Genomic DNA, 21,347 nt, shown 5'->3' on the forward strand with positions numbered 1-21,347 from the left:
TTCCTCCCCACCAATTAACCCTCGGCCCAGCCAATCAGACACTATCTCGTTAAGGCGGACCCTGTCAGCTTTGAGGGGTCACGTCTCTAATCTGTGTCTCTCTGTGGGACAGAAAGTAGCAGATAGCTAATTAGTGTTGGGCAAAGCGGCGTCTCCCCGCTGAGAGCCCATGGGTCGACCTCCATCTCCAAACTTTACAGAGAGCATAAAGTCTTTTATTATTAAAAGAAACGATGACTGTGGGATTGTGGGACGGAGGGAAGAAAGGGGAGGTCGTCTTTTCCACAGTTTGCCGTTTGGTTTCACACACACACAAAGAGAATTTAATGTTACCTGCAGAGATTAGAACATAACTAACGAACCAAACTTCAGGAATCTGCACATTTTATGAGTTTGCTGTGAGTGTGAACATTTGCCTGAGCTTGACATAAAAGATAAAAGGAAGAGAAACAGTTGCAGCTGAAGCCCAAACTTTCAGTTTTTACTGTATGTGTGTCTCCAAATGTAAATGGAGGATGAAAATTGTAAAACAGTTATTATGATCCAGGACACAGTTAATTTCATTTTTTCATGATGTGTTGTTGTCTGTACAGATCAGATATATTTCTCTGTCTGCCTCTTATGGCATTAAGTCCAGGATATAGACCAAGGCCGAGTTGTCTTTGGTAACACTTTGTTTCTCTGTCTTCCTTTTCAACTTTACACCAACCTCTCTCCACATGGACCGTACCCTCCTGATTGGATGGGAAGAGTCTGTGCCGTCATCATCAGGTCTCTCCACAGACGTTCGTGGGGGTTTAAGTCTTGGCACCGGGTGAGACTTTGGTCCATTCAGACACTTGTCCTAAAGCCTCTTCAGTATTGCCTTGGTAGGTTCAGATTTTCTTCTAGAACCTGTCCCTCTAGCCCTGCTGCTGAGAGCCCCCACCCCAACAGCATGATGCTGCCCCCACCAGGCTTAATAGCAGATTATGATCAATGCTGGTGTTCATCAGACATGAAACGTTATCCAAAAGTTTAACTGTTTCATCAAACCACAAATGTTCATGCTTCTGGCAGGTTTTCCCATTTCTGCAGAGAAATTTGGAAGCTCTATCAAGTCGGTTTTGCACTGCCAGTGGATAGAGAGATAGATTTTTTTTTTTTCCAAGGAATCTTTGTAAAAGGCGAGTTCCTCAAACGGAACTAAAAACAAGTACTTGGTGAGGGACCAGACCTTTCTGAGGGGAACAGCACCTGAATGTTACTCATTGGTCAAATACCACCCAGTGTTTTTTAAAACCCGCTGGGCCTTCATGTCCAACTTTTGAGCAGCCCAGAAGATTTCAGGACTGTTGGACTGACGTCTAATCGGACATAATGGCATAAAGGCAGTCAACTTTTACAATTTACAGTTATTTTGCAAATGCTTTTATCCAAAGTGACTTACAACTAAGCAGCAGAAACTAGGGACAAATTGGGGCTTCACTGTCTTGCCCATGGACCCCACTAAGCTGCCCTTTTGACACATCAGTTGGCTAATTTGATCGGCAGTGGAAATTACAACCTCCTCTTTCACAACAGGGAAGGTCTTGGGCTTCCTCCTAATGGACCTGATGCACCTTCAGAGTGACAGTTCTGTTTTTGGTCAAAAAGCTCCTTGTTGAAGACACAGTGTTTATAAAGTCCTATAATTCCAAGAATTTACTTAGCTAATTTTTTCCTTTACATTGAAACTACAACAAAATGTGCAGAAAGCAAAAGGGTCTAAAGGTTATAGTCGTCCTTGTTGAGGTGTCACAAACCCTCCAGGAAGACTTGCAAGAGATACTTTAACAAATTTGCCATTATTTTGCAACGAGCAGCACAATATTTTTTTACTTACTTCCTGAAGGGAGTGATTAAATAAAATAAAAAATGCTTTATAGTAATAACTTGAAGGACAAAAATAAAAACAGTGTGAGCACAGAAGAAAACAAATGTCATTGTCAAGACAATATTTTATATATATTTTTTCATAGTTACAATAATTAGCGCCATGATCATCACCAGTCTCATAAATAGATTAGCTAATTCTTCGTACAGTCATATCACATCGTATATATACAGATTTAAACATTCCAAACAAAAGCAAAAGCACACAGAATATCGTGAAGCTCAACTGAATTTTTTCTTTTTTCAATTCTAGTTTTTCTGCGTTAAAACTTTAAGGCGTGTTTAGTTTAATTTCAGTAAATAGTATTTTGTATTTGCAGCTTATGCAGATATTACAGTTGTAATAATGAGGTTTGTTATCAGTTTGGATTTAACCTACATGAGCTCCACTGAAAACAAGTCAAACAACATCAAACTCAGGTGAAGATTTTCTTCATTTTACGAACAAAATTTTACCTGATTTACAAACACGTACAAAATACAGCAGTCTACTGCAAACAGAGTCCAGGGTATCGTCACCAAAGTGTCATCCAGGACAAAGTCAGAGGCCATGTAGTCCAGTAAAGTCCAAGAAAAGAATGAAAGGCAGAGCTGACAGGAAGTGAGCATCTTTTACCTTCAAAGTAAGTTAAAGTTTATCCATTTTTAAAGAAGACACATTTAAAGATACAGTCAAAAATGATGTCATACGTTTTTTAAAGCAGGAAGTAAACTCAGTCAGAGGATTATAACATAATTAGTCACAAAACAAGCCACAAACGAACATCACTTTTTCTCTGCACCTCCCCAGTAAAGACTGAAGTGCTCAAGTTTACTGTGCAAAACAATTTCCAGGTCATTTAATCCAAGACATGCAAATAAAACAAAGCAGGTGAAGACAATAATTTTCTCTAACATTGTTTTTACAGATTTTTACTAAACATTTCCAATTGTCCTAAAGCAGTGGAGAATGTTTTAAACTGGATGCAGCAAAGCTGACAGTTTCTTAGCGTCCAGAGAACAATCTGAACGACGTCGTGGTCAAAGTTAAGTAACACTTGTACAGTGACAGCAGAACGGGTTCATTCCAGAGAGCTATTCTGAATCCCTGCCAAAAATTAAAGTAGGGATGCAAAATAGTTCCATATTGTAGCCGTGAAGCCAAGTTTGTCTTTCCACTTGCAGTGTTGGATGTGTAGTTTTAACCTCGAGTTCTCCAGATACAATGTATGAGTCATAGTGTTGGACGTGTCTGTATGTGTGTTATTTGGTGTCCACACTGAACTCAGTTCGTTTTTCACCTCAGAAATACTGACGTTTTCTTTAGATTTTATTTGGGCGTCCTGTCCGTCCTCCAATGTCCTGGTTAGTTTGCACACAGCCCTGCAGCATCATTTTAGCGGCGCTGACCTTTGCCAAACTACAACGTGACATGTGAGATCAATACGAGAACAAGTAACGAACTACTCTGCAGCCAAATCGGATTTTTCTGAGGGACAATTCTAAGGAAATGCTTGCTTGTGTTTTAGTCGTTTGACCAGGTGGTAAAAAGTAGATAGAAGTTGTTCACTTGGCTGCACATTTAGGCTCCATCATAGAGCAACAGCCAACATGTAGGTGGATAAATCATGTTCATGTTATTTTATTAATTTTATTCTAAACAATGAGAGATTTTCAGTGGGATGTTGTTCAAAGCAGTCAGGAGCTATAAGTTCTCAATATTCTGCACAGCTGCACACTTGGAGATGTGTTGAAGACAATATTTTTCTGGATGGACCAAAATATGAAGTAGGACTCAGTATCTGTCCTCTCATAAGTGCGTAGCTCCAATTCACATTCTCTGCTTTGAACTGTCAGACGTTACCAAAGATTAGTCTTTATCATGCTCATAACTCATCGAAGGACGATCTTTTAAAACATGGTCTGTTTGTGTTGTGGGCTGATGAATGAGTCTTTGCTTCAGTTTCTGCTAAAACCAAGACGACCGATTGGCTCGTCTGCAGAATAGAGCCGGACACTCGTCTAACGAAACCAACATTTCTTTTTGTGGCATTTTGCTTCCAGCCTCTGTTTTGTTTCTTTGTGTAAGATCTTTGGATAAAAGTTTCTGAGAAATGACTAAACGTAGGTGTTGATTGTGTTAATCTCTGCCTCACTCACACCGAACAGCAGCTGTTCATCTTCCTCCAGTTCTGCTGTGTTCTGTATATACGACGTGGCTTCCTGTCAGTAAACCTTCCTCGTTTGCTCTTCCTGAGGTTTGGTCCTTTTTGTTTCCCTTTTAAGTCAGTTGTGAGGGTCTCAGGAGGCTTTTCTCTGATTACTGTAACTCACCTCATTCACTGCAGCTGTGTTATAGGACAAATTTGGAAAATATCTGGAAATCTTTCTCTGAAAGCCCAAGAACAGAGAATTTACTTTTTCTACTTGTGAACTAGTTTTTCTTTTCAGACAGCACCTGAGAATCCACTTCACTGTGTTTACCGCAAACCCTGAAATCCAGAACGTAGTCACATACAAACCTTTCAGATATACACTGTATCTGGACACATAGAAGAACTTGGCTTTCACACACATCTCATGGGCTTAATCAGAAGTTAGTCTTTACTCGCTTGCTTTGGAGATTTTTTTATTCTGTGGTATGATATGTGGTATTTCAGTCAGGTTATCTCCATGACAACTGAGTAAAGATTACCTGCTGATGAAAACCATGGCGTGGGGCTGAGAGCAGAAAGGAAATGCTGACCTCACAAAACTGCTGTTTCTTTCAATTTAAGCTACAGTCTCACACAGAGAGACTCCAGGACATAGACAGACCCCAGGGATTTAGTATTTGAATTATATTTCTTTGTCCAGGAAGTAGCCAGATGATGACAGAGTTACTGCACATAAAGAAACCAATAAAATAAATCAAGCACGTTTACCAGGACATAGCCAGGACTGAACAGACGCTAGAATTTTAGGACATTCAGTGAAAGCAAACGTTTACTGTTACTATATTTTCCACGTTGTAGCCAAAGCTCAGTGCTGCAGTCAGATTACAGTACATTCAATGACAACATGAATTAGTCAGTTTTTCCCTCTGGCCTGTACAACTTACGGCTTCTTCTCATCAAGGAGAACGAGTGGACAGATTCCAGCATTTAGTCACAGCACCACAAGCAGATGGAAGTAGTGACATTTCAATGGCTCCATACACTAGTCATAGCCTGCAGCTCAGTAACGCAGCAAATGGTAAAGGAAGAAGAGTTGGTTCCAGGTGTTAGTCTGAGCCCGGCCCATGCCTTCCAGCTGAGGTGAACAGGTAGTGCGATGGAAGGGCGGCGTGGATTCAGCTAATAGTTTCATCCTGACCCAGCTGCACCAACACTAGGACTGTTCTCTTTACTGAATCGTACTAATTCCTGGGACAAAACCTCCAGGTCCTACAGAGAGACGCAAGCTTCCTGTTAGTGCTGAAAGCGGCTGAGAGACACACATCAGAATCACATCATTTAGCAGTTATTTTGCCAGCAGAACTGTTCCTGGTTTCACTCACTGTGTGTGTGTGTGTGTGTGTGTGTGCTTTACCTTCTGCAGGTGCATGTTCTTTGTCAGCTGCTCCTCTAACATGTTCTGCAGCTTCTTGTTCATCTCTCGCAGATTCTCATCTCCAGGTTTCACCAAATCTCTGAGGACCGAACCCAGACCTCCTCTTTCTCCCTGAGATCCTCCGACTGCACCCGACACATCTGAGGAAAGCAGCAGCAGGAGGAGGAGGAAGAGGAGATGGTGATCAAGATTTACTATTTGACTTCAACTCTCAAACATTCATTGCGCATCCAACACAACAATAAAGCTGCTGCGTGATTCTGCTGGTCTCAGGTGATTCACATAAACCCGTTTTAATGCCACACAGAGACTTTGTTAAAGACACTCGAGCCACCAGCTTCAGCAAAGTCTGAAAACGTTAATGTGCCACGTGGAGCCATTTAACAGATTGCAGTGAGGAAACTACTCTGTGTGAGCAGCCAAACTACCTGCTGCATGAGTCTGAACAGAAGCACTGGGGGATGTTTGGTTCCCACCAATCAGCCTTTCTTCACTAAACTCCACATCAGAGAAAACCTGTCTGTAAAGAGGAGTAAGATTGATGTGTTCAGACCTGCCCGGACAAACTGAACCAACGAGGACGTCAAAACAGATTGATTCACTTTGTATAAGCAAATCTGAACGTGCTCATGTTAAAGACCCTTTAGCTCTTTTCTCAAGCTGATTCCAGGGAACAGAATTTTAGACCAAATGAGAGAATCCAGCTCCTGAATCATAGCAGAGAGACAAATTAAGAACAGCTGTAACCATGGTGACTGTACACAGCAAAGATGGAAGCAGCTGTAACAGCAAAATGCAGAAAGAAGTCAACATTTTAACTGACGGACATTAACGTCAAAAGAGTAAAATGACAAAAACTAAATAAGGTTCCAACTCCAACACAGAATTCAAACAGGTGATTCATCAGAGTTTTGGAGAAATGGGAAAAAATCTAATGCAGAAGGAAAAGGACAAACTAAGAGCTGAAGCTGCATCAACACACAGCTGCAGGGCTGTAGATTTGCTGACTGTGCAGAGTGGCAGCTGTGAATATTTACAGGTGAACACCTGGAGCTGGGTTAACTGAGCAGTCACCTATTAGGACGGGATCTGGTTAAATTATTGACTGTTGTCGAGTTCAACTTTGAAATTATTGTTTTATTATGTAGCAAATTTGTTCAGATTTGTGGATGTTTTTTCCTCCTGTGAATGTGTCACTTTAATAAAAGATTAAGATTATGTGAAAACCTTTGTCACCTTTGTTACTGCATGAACTCTGTTCTTCTTCACTTTATTGATTCGAGCAATGCAACTCAAGGCTTTAATGACGGAAAAACGTTTTAATTAATTATTGTTTAAATTCAATCTGTATTGTCAGGAGGCTGCTATCAAGATTTTTACAGAAAATAGAAATATCGGGGCAAGTAGTGGTTAATGCGCCTTATAAAGATCATGTCTCCATGAATAATATGTAGGATAATAATAGTAAAAGTAAATATTTAATTTTGAGAAGCTCTAATGTTGGATTGATTAAAGAATATTTTTATGGTAGCACAACCACCTTATCTGTTTCCAGCTGTGTGCGTATGTGAGTTTCCCCCGTTTTCCCCCCACAGTGCAAAGACATGTTAGGGTCAAAGGTTGTCTGTCTGTGTGTGTGTCGCTGTGTTGGCCCTGAGACAGACTGGACATGTGTCCAGGCTGGACTCCGTCCTTGGCTGTAATAACAGTCTAAAGTCATTAACTATGTGACCAAGAATATATGTTGTTTGTAAAATAATTTACAAGAGACGAATATTGTCTTCATAAATCTATTTTAAATGAATAAAGTCTTATGGCTTAGTGAATAAAGCTGCTGAGCTGTGACGTAGCAACTCTACTTTGTGCAGCTATGGACCCAAACAACTGTGAGAATCAGCACTGAATAAATGTTTGCAACAACAGTGTCACATGCACTTACTGTATGTAAGCAGGTCAGTCAGAGAAATCAGGGAACAGTGTTCACATGCACTGATAACACCGCTTTTCTTTTGTGTGTGTGTGTGTGTGTGTGTGTGTGTGTGTGTGTGTGTGTGTGCTCATGTTGCAGTGACAGAGCAGGGGGGAGAAAGGAAAAAGAGGAGGCACGTTTCAAGTTTCTGTCACACAACAGAAACTTTCAGAATTTAAAATCTCCCAAGGACAAAGTGACTCATGTAGACTTCTATGCTGCACATTGTGTTAAAGTTTTAAAAATAAAGCAGCATCGCCCTGTTAATGATCATCCAGCTGCGTGTTGCTGTCTGCAGCCTCGTGTAATGTGCAGTTACACACATGCACGTTTCCTGAGGACGACGACTGTAAACACACTGATTAACACTGAATTCCACTCGGTGTGAACGTTGTCACTGAAAATGTGTAAACATGGCTCCTCACAGCGGAGCTGGATGACATGTAGCCCCCCACTCTCAAATATGAGTTTACAGTTTAACAGGACTCACATCTGTGACCCCTGTTTGGACATGAACATGACTCCAGAAAGAGCCTGAACAGGAGCAGCTGACGTTCCCTGAAGCAAGGCACCAACTCACCAACAGCTCAACTGTAACACGCTCAGCCACATTTTCACCACATGTTAACTAAATGTAAATGAACATTGAGCATATACAACAGCTGCAGTATCAAATATTCAACACAGAAGCAGAAGCCCACCCCTCACTTTTACAGCCTGTTACGGTGTTAATGGGGCAGGGGGGTAAAATCAGTTAAAAAAGAAATTGAAAACGGCAGGAAAGAAAAAAAACCTTCTCAAACACTTAGATCGTTTGCTCTGGTCTGAATCAGTGGACCACTTTTTAAAACTTGGTCTGTTCTCCATTAAGTTTGGGTTTTTGTCACACAAACAAATCTAAGTGACGAGAAGTTACGTGAGATTTTGCTGCAGGAACAAGCAAGTGGACACAGGAAGTAGATGCTGTTCTGCACCAACACACAAATACCTCAGTTCCTCTGTCATGTTTCAGTGCAGTTAGTTTGATCCACACTCAAATTGACAGAAGAACGATCAACACAACTTTTAATGTGTAATGTTTTGTCTGTACAGTGGATTCATGTCTCACTCAAATGTCGAATTTGAATGAAAACTTTCAACATGATGCTGAACAGCAGTTGAAAACAGCTTCAATGTTTAAATGTTCAGGACGTCTGCACAAAGACAAGAGCAGCAGAGTGTTTAATTTAAAACTCAGCATCACTGCGCTTAAACAGTACAGCAGCTCGGAGGCGCAAGAGACTGAATTTAAATGTACAAACTGAGACAATAAATGGGAAAACATCCGCTCGTCAGCGGCTCAGTAAAACCAGTAACAGGGAGTCGAACATGTTGGTTCCTTAAACCCACCTTCAGTCAGAGTGAACCTGTGTGTGCAGGTCATTGAAGCGGTGGATTAAAGTAGTTGTAATGAAGTGTCACTGTCGGATAAATGAGGTGCTGAGCCGGCTCACTTTCTGCTGACACGTGCACTTTCTCCACAGCTCCGCTCTTAAATCTGACTGGTTTTTACAATGTTTAGATTCAGTATTTACTGTAGTCTGTGAAACAGCCAAAATAACGTCAAACACACCAGAGAACAATCATTTAGTTGAAAAGTTCTTCATCGGCTCGATGAGGATGAACCATCATGTTCACTTGAAAACAGACAATGTGGACATTTTGAAACCTTTGACCATCAACAAGTCGCTAAAGCAGTAAAGGGAAAACTAAGTGACAGGATCAACGCAGAGACAGAGACGTATCATCATCATTTTAAGACTTGGACAGGACAACCAGCAGACAGCAGGGTCAGCTCGGCCCTCTGACTCACAGACACAAATGTTTTCAGACATTTATTCTTCACTTTATCTCAGCGTTACCTCTGCGACTGTCCATCACGTATGTCTCAATGATGGCGCTCTTCCTGCAGATGTCTTCAGCCATCGACGAACAGCTCACCTCCAGGTGTTTCACCTAAAGAAGAAGAAGTCTGCTGTCAACCCCACTTCAGTCTGTGCAGACACTGTGATCAACTGTGGAACCACCATCGATGGACTTTCAAAGTTTACCTTCTCCTCCAGCATCCATTTCTCCTGCTGAACCTCAGCGAGTCTCTGGAACAACTCTCCCACCTCGTCATCGGAGAGTTCAGCCGGACGCTGAGACTGAGGACTGCCTCCTCCAGACTGACAGACACAGAGACATCACTGCAGTAAATACCACGAAGATGCAGTTAAACACTCGACAGGTCTCAGAACGACGTGAAGAACATCACTGTTGTTACCTGTTGAAGCTCCGGTTTCCAAACTTCAGCTTGTGGACAGATTTTTCCAGACCACGTACAAGTACTTACACAAGTTATTTATACCGAGTGATAATCAGATTGTGCAGTATTAGTACAGTTATGGTTTAGGAGACGTGTTTAGTTTCACTTTGACTAAATCCAATAAAAAAAACTGGGGGAATTATTTCCCTCCACCATGAAAAACCATCAAGACCCTGAAGCTTTGTGTCTGGGAGCAGAGGCACCAGCAGACAGTTGCACGTGTCCCACTATCTTCTCTCTTGTGATACTGTTGCTAATGGCAACCAGACCACCACCGCAAACTGACCTTCCGGTGGTTTTTTATGTTCTGAGAGAAGCATCGAGTGAACCTGTCAGCTTTGATTACAGTGTTTGAATAGAAACAAACCGGCATCACTGTGATGAGGCAGAGATTTAATACAGGACAACAGTCTATACAGTGACAGGCAGAGGGGACACTACACCTTCTGAGTCACCGATGAACTAGGAGATGATACAGTTGGTCCACTTATAACTAGAAGAGAGAAACATTTTCATTTCTATCGTGATATTGTATATAATTTGTAGGCGTCAGTGAGCCGTTGTTAATTCGCAGGAGACTCCAGAAAATTCCAGGAGAGGTGCAATGTCAGCAAAAGTTGCTGCTTACGACCCTGCAGGGCGATTCCCTGATGTTACGCATGAAAGTGGGGGTGAAACTGTTTTGCAGCACATTGCTGTGCTAGTACACAAAAGTCCCTGATGGACATTTCTACTGTAAAACAGCTGAAACTTTGCAACATCAGGTAGATCACTAGTACAGTAGCTGCTGTGTTCAAGAATCCTCATAAATGTCTTTGACATGCTTGAGGGACAGGCCTCTTCTTCCTTTAGGCTGATTAGACACTGTGCACATTGGGCTGGACTGTCCGTCTGTCCCTAAATCAGGATTTTCAGTTTCTCAAAAGTGCTGTTCGGTGGCAGCTAGTCTCCCAGCAGACAGCACTTTCAGGACACTGGTGTGTCAGAGAACCTCCGTAGATGATTTTCAGAGCGGACTCAGAGTCTGTCCCTATAACCCGTGTACTGCACTACATGTCCATCGCAGTTCTGTGGTTCAGTCAGCCGGTCACACTGCTGCAAGTAATATGATGCAGTTTTAAAATAAATCGGTGACACAACACGAGTTGGCTCGTGGTGTTTTCAGTCAGCCTCGGTATCAGCACTAAGTGAATCAGCTGTTGGACAATATGATGATTTCTGATTGACACTAACTTCCCACTTTCTATTTGCCACATGGCCGCTGTCAAAATGTCTGTGATGTTTTTATACGATAAGGTTGTTTCTGGCTGCTGTGTGGAAATAAAAGACTCCTCTGTTCCCTTACATCTGCAGCTCTTTATGCTTCTCACTACACAGCAACTCCACCCACCTTGTTCTGATTGACTGGTGGAGCCTCCTTCATCATGTCTCTGTAGGAGAAGGAGGAGATGGAGGACGAGTCTCCGGTCTGCTGAGTCCGACTGGGGCTGTTGATCTCTGACAGAACCAGCTCCTCCAGACCTGAGAGAGAGAGAAGACAAGGATCCTAATGAGGCTGTACACAAAGAATAAATGTCAGACTGAGTCCAGAGAGCAGTCAGGTACTCATGTCCACACTACTGTGTCCACAGGGTCTGTAGACTTACACTGGGTCCATGCAACTATATTTCTACCAGCAATGACCTTTTTGTGTTCATAACAGACAATAAACTGTATAAGAATTTCCCAAAACACTCTTTAGTGGACAGTGTCCTGTTTTCTGGGACTTTCTGCATCAGCTCCTGCACAGCCGTGGAAAAAGTCCTCAGGCAGCCTCACGGGACACATTGATAAACTCGGTTTCAGCAACTTTTAGCTTGTTTAATAAAGGTTGTTCACTTCAGTTGCTCAAAACTAGTAGATTAACCTTATAGAGGTAAATAAAAATGTAATATATTGTTGTCACTAAAGGCCACGGCTGCTTTCTGATATAAAAACTTTCAGCATCCGTCTCATGGTACAAACAGCTGCTCGTGGCTAATTAGCACAACATGCCTGCAAACTGAGCTGAAGGACATCGTCTTCGTACCGAACGCAACACACAAAAATAACAACAATCATCATTCATAGGGTGCATTTGTTTGAGACGGCAGACTGTCTCGAGTCCTTTAACGTAAGAGTATCACTTTAGAAAAAGACTGTCCTCTAAGCCATAAAACGTCCCTGACTAAACTTTAAATGATCCCTTTAAAAAGGGACAGGGCTTAATGGGACAGCTTGAGTAACTCAAAGATTCACTAGCTTTCAGGGACCAATCACTGCCTGAACCAGTTGGTCCTGTGTCTTCAAGCTTTACATGGACGCTTAATTGGATTTGATGAGTCCTCTACGCGTGGTCTTCACAGACGTCCCATACTACACCCTTCAGTACAGAGAAGTCTTTTGCATTTCTCTCCTAACATTTGATAGGGACTGTACCCTGGTGTAAAGAACTGGTTTGGTGGTCTTAATAAAATGTTGCGGGTGCCGATATATGGAAAGTACTTCACTGCAACCCAGACTGTGGAGGAGCAGTTTGTGAGAAGGCAGAAGTCCCACTCAGCTGGAGCAGATTTTAAACTGTACAAAGTCTAATGTCTGATTGAGTCCACGTGTGAACGGACGATTCAAAGCGAGTGGGTGTGATCATGATGTTCCTGTCATGCTGCTGTCACAAAACTGGAAGAACAAACACCTGAGGGTGAAGAAGCACTGAGGCACTGACACGATGGTGCCAACAGAAAGGTTCTGCAACATGGAAAAGACAGACGAAAGCCAAAACTGCCACGTGAATGAAGGAACAGCAAGAGACTAGTTTGTCTGTTTTAATGTGCTGTAAGCAGTTTACGTGTCCTGCCTCCTACACACTCTACCCTGCAACCACTTATCACCTAGAATGTGTTTGATAACGTGCGCTGCACATGTGAGATGTCCAACCTGAGACTGTGAATACTGTCCAGAGTTCAAAGGAGAAAGAGTTCAGGTCCTGGACACCAGGACCAAACAGTAACTGACTGTTTTAGATTTCTGCACAAACTTTATTTATGAGGAAGTAATCTGGACTTAACTTGTACATTCGTGTTATCAACAGCATCAAGTTCTATAGTGTTTCAATACTTATTTTAGAGCATGTACTCAGTACTTGAGTAAGGAATTTGAAGTGGTACTTCGACTTGTAGTGGGGTACTTGTTTAAGTGAGTACTAGGACTTTCACTTGAGTTTGTGTACTTTGACCAACTCTGATGGAAGGAATCATTAGAGGAGTAAATGATCTGTTTAGGACGGTGAACTGTCCCTTTAAGGCAGGTGCTGGAGTGGGCAGGGAGGTAAGTAAGCTACTTTAAAATGTCTGATTCTCAGGTTTGTGTAGAACAGCTTTTTAAATATTCAGAGATACCCATAGATTATACATGATGCTGAGGACTGCCCTGCACTGCCTGTGTGTGTGTGTGTGTGTGTGTATGTTGCCAGCAGACGCCATTGTGTCCACCTCAGCTTTGGGAATCAGAGCACTGCATTAAATATTGAGCAGTAGGTTCCGGGCTAAGTCAGAACCTACTGACGCAGGATTAGCACAGCACTGATTATCGGACCCATCGTCACGTTACAGTCACATCTCAGCCACTTAGGAAACACACGCAAACACTCGGGCCAAGTGCTGTTGTCTCTCTTTACTGGAGCATTTAAAGCCTTTAGGACATTTAAACACTCACGTGTTTTACTCCAGGTTCTGCGCTGACAGCTCTCAGTCTGTGCAGATCAATAAGCTGCAGAACAACACGGCTGTAGAAATGTTTGTCACGGGATATTTTCAAGACTCACTTTTCCATTTTTTAATCTTTAAAAAGGTCAATTCAATTTAGAGCAAACCCCAAACACATTTTTCTATAAACCCAAAGGCCAATTCATGGTTTCTGTAGACAGACTTGTAACGCACTACAAACATGCGTGTGCCTGTTCATACATTAATCTTGAAAATGCACACGCACACCTTCCACACATGCACACGACCATACGAGATGAAGAAGAGGAGGAGGAGCACTGAAAAGTTAAAACAGCTTCACTAGAAAAAAGTGTCCAAAAGTGACAATCTAATACCGAGTCTGTGAGCAAGTGGACATTAGCAGTGAGTTGAGACCTGCCTGTAGTAACATCAGGACACACAGGACTGAAGCTTTTAGAAAACAGGGCTCAAAGCAGCAATGTTGGAAGGATGACTTCAGAGCCCTGGGGAGTTTCATACATGTGGATGAAACCATGCTATGACATGAGCACCTGCACAGGAGCTGCAGTTTATCAGATGCTACAAACTAGATTGTTTATTAAAATCATAAAGGTTTCAACATCTGACAGCTTGTGTTGTAGTGGTTGGTGATTGTGGTCTTGGAATATAGAAAGAAATCAAGGAACAAACTTGGGTTTTTCCTAAAGAAGGATGAAACAAATGCTTAGAGATGCTAATGCTAAAGCAGCGAGGTCAGAGCTCTGCTTGAAACTTAAGAGAACTGCTAATATTTTCATGATTGAAAAGTTGCACACCCACTGACGGCTTTTTAATCATTCATATTCAGAATACAATTATTTCTGTCTTACCTTTAAACTCATGTAACATCAGGTTACATCTCACATTCACAGTGCGTATGTACCTGTCCTGGTTTTGCTGTTTGTCAGTATCTCTTGGAGTCTCTCCTGCAGTTTGTCTCCTCGTTTCCTCTCCAGATGCAGCTGCCGCTTTAAATCCTTAAGCTGTGCGCACACACACACACACACACACTATTAGGTTTATATCCTAATTATTATTTTCCATGCGCCACTGCTCTTAAATTACTCTCCCAAATATATCCTCTATTAAAATTTCAGTCTGTGAGTATCCACTTGTGTCTGTCACTCCCACACCCAGACAACACACTCCAGCATCAGTTTTTCTTCAGGAACATCAGCCAGAGGAACATGTAACTCACAGCTGCACTGCCCTTCTTCTCCAAAATCCTCTGACCATCCACAGTGTCCTTTATCTCCTACACAAAAACAAGCAGATTCATGGAAGTCAACAATAGAAGAAAAACAAATCAAAATTATTATGTCTCACTGTTGACACAACTTTAAGGATCAGAGCAAAGATTTTGCTCATTGAAATTTTCTATGTTGCAAATTATGTAGCTGTGGTGTGTCAGATTTCTTTAAAACATCACAAAGAGCTTTACAGAGCCACAACCACAAAGACACGGTCTCCTCTTACCTCACAGGTGAAAACAAAGTTACAGGGTTATCAGAGGTGAACTATAAAGAAAAAGCCCTTCACACTCAGAACCAAAGACATACAGGTGCAGTGGTGGAGCTTTAACTCAACAACACACATTGTTATTCTCTATGCTCCGATCTTTACTTTCAGACTGTCCCTGGATTTAAGAAGAACTCAGCAGGCTACGGGGGTGTTTCCCACTGTGCCTCCTTCCTCTAAAATAACTTCCCTGCTCACATCAGTCTGACTCTGTAGAGGATTTTAAATTGAAAAATGTTTACATCTCTTAACTTTCGATTCGTGGCTTCGAAACAGATTGTTGCAGGGTTGTACCTGCTGACAGTGTCTGTCTGCTGCTGTCATTCTTCAGTAATCTATCAAACATGGTAAGTGCAAATCACATTACTCTACTCTTCTCAGAACTGCATCTCTCTAAGCCTGTTTTTAACCTCAAGCCTAGATGGATGAGGTGAGTGTGGCCGGATCAGCTTTTACCTGTTTGAGTTTTTCAATAGCGTCACTGTGTCCGTCCCTCTGCTTCTCCACCTCCACCAGCTGCTGCTTCAATCCCTCCATCTCTGAATGCTTCTCCTGGAGGGCACAGAGACACAGGAGGACATTTGTAACAGCACTATGAGGCCAACATTAAGTCATAGGTTTAGTTTGTATAGTTTGTAGATTTTACAACGTTACAGACCTACTGACTTTATTTATCATTCACATTTAGCAGAACACATGTTCCACGTTTAACAGAGAAACAGAAGTAACTTTGGTGTATTCTTCCCTCACAATGGTGCAGACATGACATATACAGAGAAACATTCTTCCTCTGGTTCCTCTCCTGCTGAACTTAAGTTCAACAAACTACTAAAAAAGCTTCATCTCCACTTCCACTGATGTCCCCTCACTCTTAATCCCACTGACCAGGGGATTCATTTAAAAAATGCATTTAATTCTCCACTAATCTTCTGCTGCTAATTAATTTTACTATAATCTACATTAAATCATCCTCCCACCTGACAGAAAAAGAAATGTCATGATTCTGGAGCACCCCCCAAATCTGATTGGTCACCTCAAGTGCCACCCTCTTTCAGCACAAGGAGAACTGAGCAAATCTGAAGCTGAAATAAATCATTTTAAATACAGTAGATAAAACTGTATTATTATGTACATTTAAGGTATCACAGTGCATCACAACATTATTTTGTTGCAGTCTAACCCCACTGAGGATGAATTTTTACCTCCTTCCCACATTTACATTTAGTCTGTATGTAAATTTGTATTTTTATTTTGTTATGACTGTATGGAGTTAAAAATGATACATAAGTTACATATTTAACATTTGTTGAACTGAACGAATGCTTTATAAACACACTGTTAGCCTATGTTTATAGTTTATTATTTACAAAAGGTTTTTAGAATTCAAGTTTAACCTTTTAAATCATATTCCAAATGTGCCACCCTAGTTTGAGGGTGTGCACCAGTGTGGCCACCCAAAAAAATCTAGATCAGCCCCTGATCAATAAACATTCATCAGCTTTTTATTTTCTGAAATTATATATTTTTTCATTTCATGTTTGATGTCATCTTAGCTGGAGGCTGGTATTCAGCAGCTTTTTTAATTTCAATGTGTTTTATAGATATTACATGTGATGTTTTTAAAGTGCAGGCTCACTTCACAGCCCACTTACTGGAAATGTTGAAGTTATTTTTAGGAACCTGAGCATTTTCTAAATAATATGACCATATTCCTATTTTGCTGTTTATCTCACCCACCCAGTCATCTCTCCATCTTTACACAAAAACTGACAGTAATAAGAAATGTTCTAAATAGAAAACAGTTTATTGCTGATGCTGAAAGCTAACTGATTCCTCATCTGCCCACCACACTGCTATCTGTGTTTTTCCAAATATCCTGTTAACTTCTATTAAAATCAACTTAGAGCTCTGAATCTTGAAGATATAAAATACCTCACATATATTTTATTTCATTACAGCTTACGTTTCGCTCAGCAAAACATGCAGAATTAGTTAATTTTTTATTTATTACAGTATGTTGACATGTCGTTTATCACATACTGATGTAAGAGACCAGGTTTTTCTTTCCAGTGAACAGAACAAACGCTGAATGTTTATTTCTGATGTGCCAGTCAGTCAAACAGGAAAGACTGAAACTCAAACTCATGACATCAAGAGCACCTGCTGAGCACCCGATCTACCCACTAATTAGACTTCTCCCATCATTAATTAACTTTTCCTATTAAGTTTTCTCGTTCTGCTCTCAGCACCAGGGTGTTATCCAGCAGATAACACACACACACAGAAACAGCAATCAGTGAAGTCTGTCTCTGAGGAAACTGTTTGTCTCTGAAGAATTTCAGAGCAACACAACTTGAACCTGTTAATCTGTTTGGCTGAAAAGACTCATTATATCCACAAAGATAAGTCCCATTATGCACAACAAGCTGTGCTTTATTGGTTGGTTATCAGATTCTAATGATAACCAGGACAATGCCCCCTGTTAAGTCTGTGATTTTTTTCTTGTTACTTTTTCCTGGTTCTGTAGGTTGGCTGAGCAGACTCAGCACATGCTATACAGCTATACACAGGAAGAACAAACAGCTTCTTTAAATGTGGGCATTGGGTTGTAATGCAGAGGCTGCAGGATCGATTGCCACCTCGCCAGGTGTGGCCCCGTCCTGCCTTCAAGGGCCGAGCTTAGCTCTGAGGAGGAGCAGAATGTTCCTTCAGTTTCAGTCTATTCACTACGTGCAACACATGAATGGGACATATAATTATGCATCGGACAACAGCCATCAAACCCAGGGACAAGATTTCCAATAGCTACATTGAGCCAGCAGAAAGGAAGGAATAGCTAATGAGGGGGTTGTTACATCCAGTCAGTAGAACCAGCAAAAGTGTGCGAAGAAGACCAACTGGCTGCTGGACTAATATCACCCACAGATACTTCTTTAAACAAGCCCCATGACGTTGCTGCAGCCCTGGTCAATTGTGCACTTAACTCCAAGGGGCAAAGGAACAAGTTTGTTGCTATAAGCCTGGGAGATAGGAGCCACAATGCAGTGGGAAAGTTATGAACTCTGGGATAACTGGGCACTTTGAATTATTGCAAACGTGGATTCCACAGCTCCCAACGAAGGTCGCTGAGGAGGGAAAGCCTGTAAGGCTCTGCTTTCAGCAGACCATCTCCACATACCGTGACTTTGCAGGCCAACAAGGGGACACAAGGGTCTGGCACTTTCACTGGAGGAAAGACATACAACTGAGTTGCAGACCATGGGTGCGCTAGCACACCTCTAGATTAGAGATGGATTCCTCCATTATGGATGAAAATAGTGGCCAGTGGAATGCAAAGAGACTTTACTGTTGCCCTGCTCCCAGATCTGAGCCACCATCAACAGATGCAGCCTCCAAAAGGTTCACCCCCGAGGGAGGGTCTGCCCCTATGTTCATGCAACCTAGAATGTGAGCGGCTCGGTATAGGGAGGAGAAAATATGTCAACATTCAATATGTTGCGATACAAAACTGTCACCGGTTTCCCAGTTCAACTGAATAGATGAAGAAATATCACAACAATGTGACAATATACAGGAGTTTTTCATGTGTGGTCACAAAAATGAAATTCTCCTAATTGTAAAATGTAGGATCATGTTCCGCACACTTCCCTTACAGCCTGCAGTGTAAAGAATGACGGGCCAGTATGTTGTCAAACCACAGGAAGCAGCTCAAAGAGACACAAACATCTGAGAGTGACGCACAGTGAAGTGAACTCGATGACAGATGGTGAGAATGTTCAGAGTTTGTATAACAGACTGTTGCTGTTCACATGAGCCTCCTCCACTCTGATCTGCTGTTAACATGGCTTAACCTCACTGCGTTACCATAGAGACAGCTACACTTTAATTAGAAACACACATTCAATTAAAGCTGGACCACATTCAAAACAATACACACCTACACAGACTGCATGTATAAACACACACACATAATTATATATACAAAATGTTTTTTGAACCATCTTGTTCTGTGTGTGTGTGTGTGTGTGTGTGTGTGTGTGTGTGCGCATGCACCTCCAGCTGAAGAGTGTGTTCTTTCTGCAGCTGCTTGATGTTCTCCTGATGTTCCAGTGATTTCTTCTCTATGTTCTCCTGCTCACAGACAAAGAGACATGTTTTCAGTCAGACAACTGACATAATGATGTCATATACTTTTGCTGGCCACTTTATTAGGTACATCTCTACAGTCTAATCTGATCCAATACAGCAGCGCTACCATGAATTCTACCTTTACAAGGTTGATACATTTTTAAGTTGAAACTGTCAGAAAGGTGGTAATTCTACTGTGTGTTTATTTTGGGCTCATAGTGGCTGTTGGAATTTTACTGGAGTACAATATATTAAGAGGTGGGTGTTATCAGAACCAAGATAATATGAGCAACTTTGAGTCAACTTTTATCAGAGTGTAGAATTACTAAAAGAAAAACAATTCTGAATTTAAGGAAACTGGCATTAGATTAGATTAATTCCAGATGTATCTAGGAATATGGACTAGGTTAGACTTGTATCCAGAACATCCTGCTCTATGAAAGACAGAGACAACACCAGGAAGAAGCCCCCAGCACTCGCCACGCTGACCTCTGCCTCTTTGAGTCTTCTCTCAAACCAGCCTTTGGTTCCCTCCATGGACTGAACCTGAGTCTGCAGGTCATCCACCTTCTGCTGAAGACCCTCTAATTCCTTTGTCCGAGCCTGACACACACACACAGATGTATATTCACTATATATGGGCAGTACAGGATAAGACAAGAACTATAATTTCCAGACGATGCTGCCGTTTTTCCTCTGACACTATAAGATATTTTTTGTGACCTTTGTAGCTCCTCTCCTCTGTTCCTCACCTTTCGCCTTCTCTCCCTGGTGCTCCTCTTTTCTTTGTTTCCCCTCTTTTATTTTCACCCTCCCTCCTTCTTCCTGTCTTTACCTTTTCATCTCTGAGCTGCTGTCGGATCTCTTCCTCTGAGCGATTCTTTTCTTCATGGAGTCCTCTGAGCTCCTTCTCATATCTGGCCCTCACTCCGAGAACCTGAAAGAAGAGGAGAGGAGAAGGGAGGAGTAGAGGACAGAAGTGGTGGAGACAAGGAGAGAAGAGAAGACAAGGGAAGACAGGAAACAAGGACGGACAGAAGATAACAGGAGAGTCAAGAAGAAGAGGAGGAAACAAGGAGAGTTAAAGGAGAGAACTCAGTCTTCATTCACAATATTTGATAATGTCTGTTGTCATCCAACTCTCGAAAACAAAACAAAAAGAAAATTTAAGTGACAGAAACAGGAAAGAAAGAGTTTAGAGGAACTAAGACACAAAATGAATAAAACAAATCTTTGAAATAAATAACTAAATAAAAGAAGAAAGGTTGCAGTTGAGCAGCTGATATCTGATGAGTGTTTCACCTCCTTCTCATGCTGCAGTTTGAGGTCTGACACCGCCTCCTTGTGGTTGGACTTCTCCTGGGTCAGCTGCATGGCCATGTCATCCAGCATGGCCTTCCTCTTCTCTGCAGTCTGCCCGCACACACAGACAAACACACACCATTACGTCAGAAGAAATTCTCTGATCAAGGTTGGTACAGATGCAGAACAAAAAAACTGGAATAAGACCTACAGGTTATAGGCTTTTCCTATCGACATGCAGCTTGTTTTATGTCCAGCTGAAGACGTTTTGTCTGACTAAGACCTTGTTGGTTAATACACTACACACATTAACATTTGGTCATTTATTTTGTGTGTGTGTGTGTGTGTGTGTGTGTGTGTGTGTGTGTACCTTTTTAGCCTCGTCCAGGTCTCTCAGTATTCTGTCTTTCTCGTGTTGTTCTTCTGTTATTTGCTCCAACAACTTCCTGTTAGAAAAACTTGACTCCTGAAAGAGAGAGATGGAGACAAGAGGCAGTAAAAAGTTGGTATTTGTACGACACATAGTAGAGCGAAATTAATACAACGTACAGTTGTACCTTTTCCAGTATTATATCTAATGTGGTGAAATGCTCATATACAATTAGAACTCACACAAAGGCACATTGTATAACCTCAGTCATTTCTAGAAGTTTCCTAAACACTTCATAACTGAAAGCTGACTGCTGCCTGTGCATTCAACGTGCTAATGTTGCGCACGTCAGCTTTATGTTCATCTGAGCCTCCGAATAATAAAGACAAGTTTACTGTGAACATGGAGTCTGTGATACACAGCAAAGATACAGACAGTGTGTGAAAT

The 21,347-nt window shown here is 41.7% G+C and overlaps 1 protein-coding gene across 6 annotated transcripts in view; it reads right to left on the reverse strand.

The window, feature by feature from the left end:
- Positions 1 to 2,805: 2,805 nt before the first annotated feature.
- gripap1 (GRIP1 associated protein 1) overlaps positions 2,806 to 21,347 on the reverse strand; it is a 35,923-nt gene continuing 17,381 nt past the window's right edge. For 5 of the 6 annotated variants that reach the window (XM_067526002.1, XM_067526003.1, XM_067526004.1 and 2 more), the window contains 13 exons: positions 20,901 to 20,996; positions 20,531 to 20,641; positions 20,064 to 20,165; positions 19,718 to 19,831; positions 19,154 to 19,231; positions 15,557 to 15,652; positions 14,781 to 14,837; positions 14,466 to 14,565; positions 11,191 to 11,321; positions 9,544 to 9,660; positions 9,355 to 9,448; positions 5,464 to 5,624; positions 2,806 to 5,318 (listed from right to left, as the gene is read on the reverse strand). In XM_067526002.1, coding sequence (XP_067382103.1) covers positions 5,238 to 5,318; positions 5,464 to 5,624; positions 9,355 to 9,448; positions 9,544 to 9,660; positions 11,191 to 11,321; positions 14,466 to 14,565; positions 14,781 to 14,837; positions 15,557 to 15,652; positions 19,154 to 19,231; positions 19,718 to 19,831; positions 20,064 to 20,165; positions 20,531 to 20,641; positions 20,901 to 20,996 — 1,338 coding nt within the window. In that variant the 3' untranslated portion in view covers positions 2,806 to 5,237. The remainder of the gene's footprint in view (positions 5,319 to 5,463; positions 5,625 to 9,354; positions 9,449 to 9,543; positions 9,661 to 11,190; positions 11,322 to 14,465; positions 14,566 to 14,780; positions 14,838 to 15,556; positions 15,653 to 19,153; positions 19,232 to 19,717; positions 19,832 to 20,063; positions 20,166 to 20,530; positions 20,642 to 20,900; positions 20,997 to 21,347) is intronic. The other variant, XM_067526006.1, reaches the window with a different exon arrangement.

The sequence above is a fragment of the Channa argus genome, chromosome 13, assembly GCF_033026475.1.
Source record: "Channa argus isolate prfri chromosome 13, Channa argus male v1.0, whole genome shotgun sequence".
Lineage (NCBI taxonomy): Eukaryota > Metazoa > Chordata > Actinopteri > Anabantiformes > Channidae > Channa > Channa argus.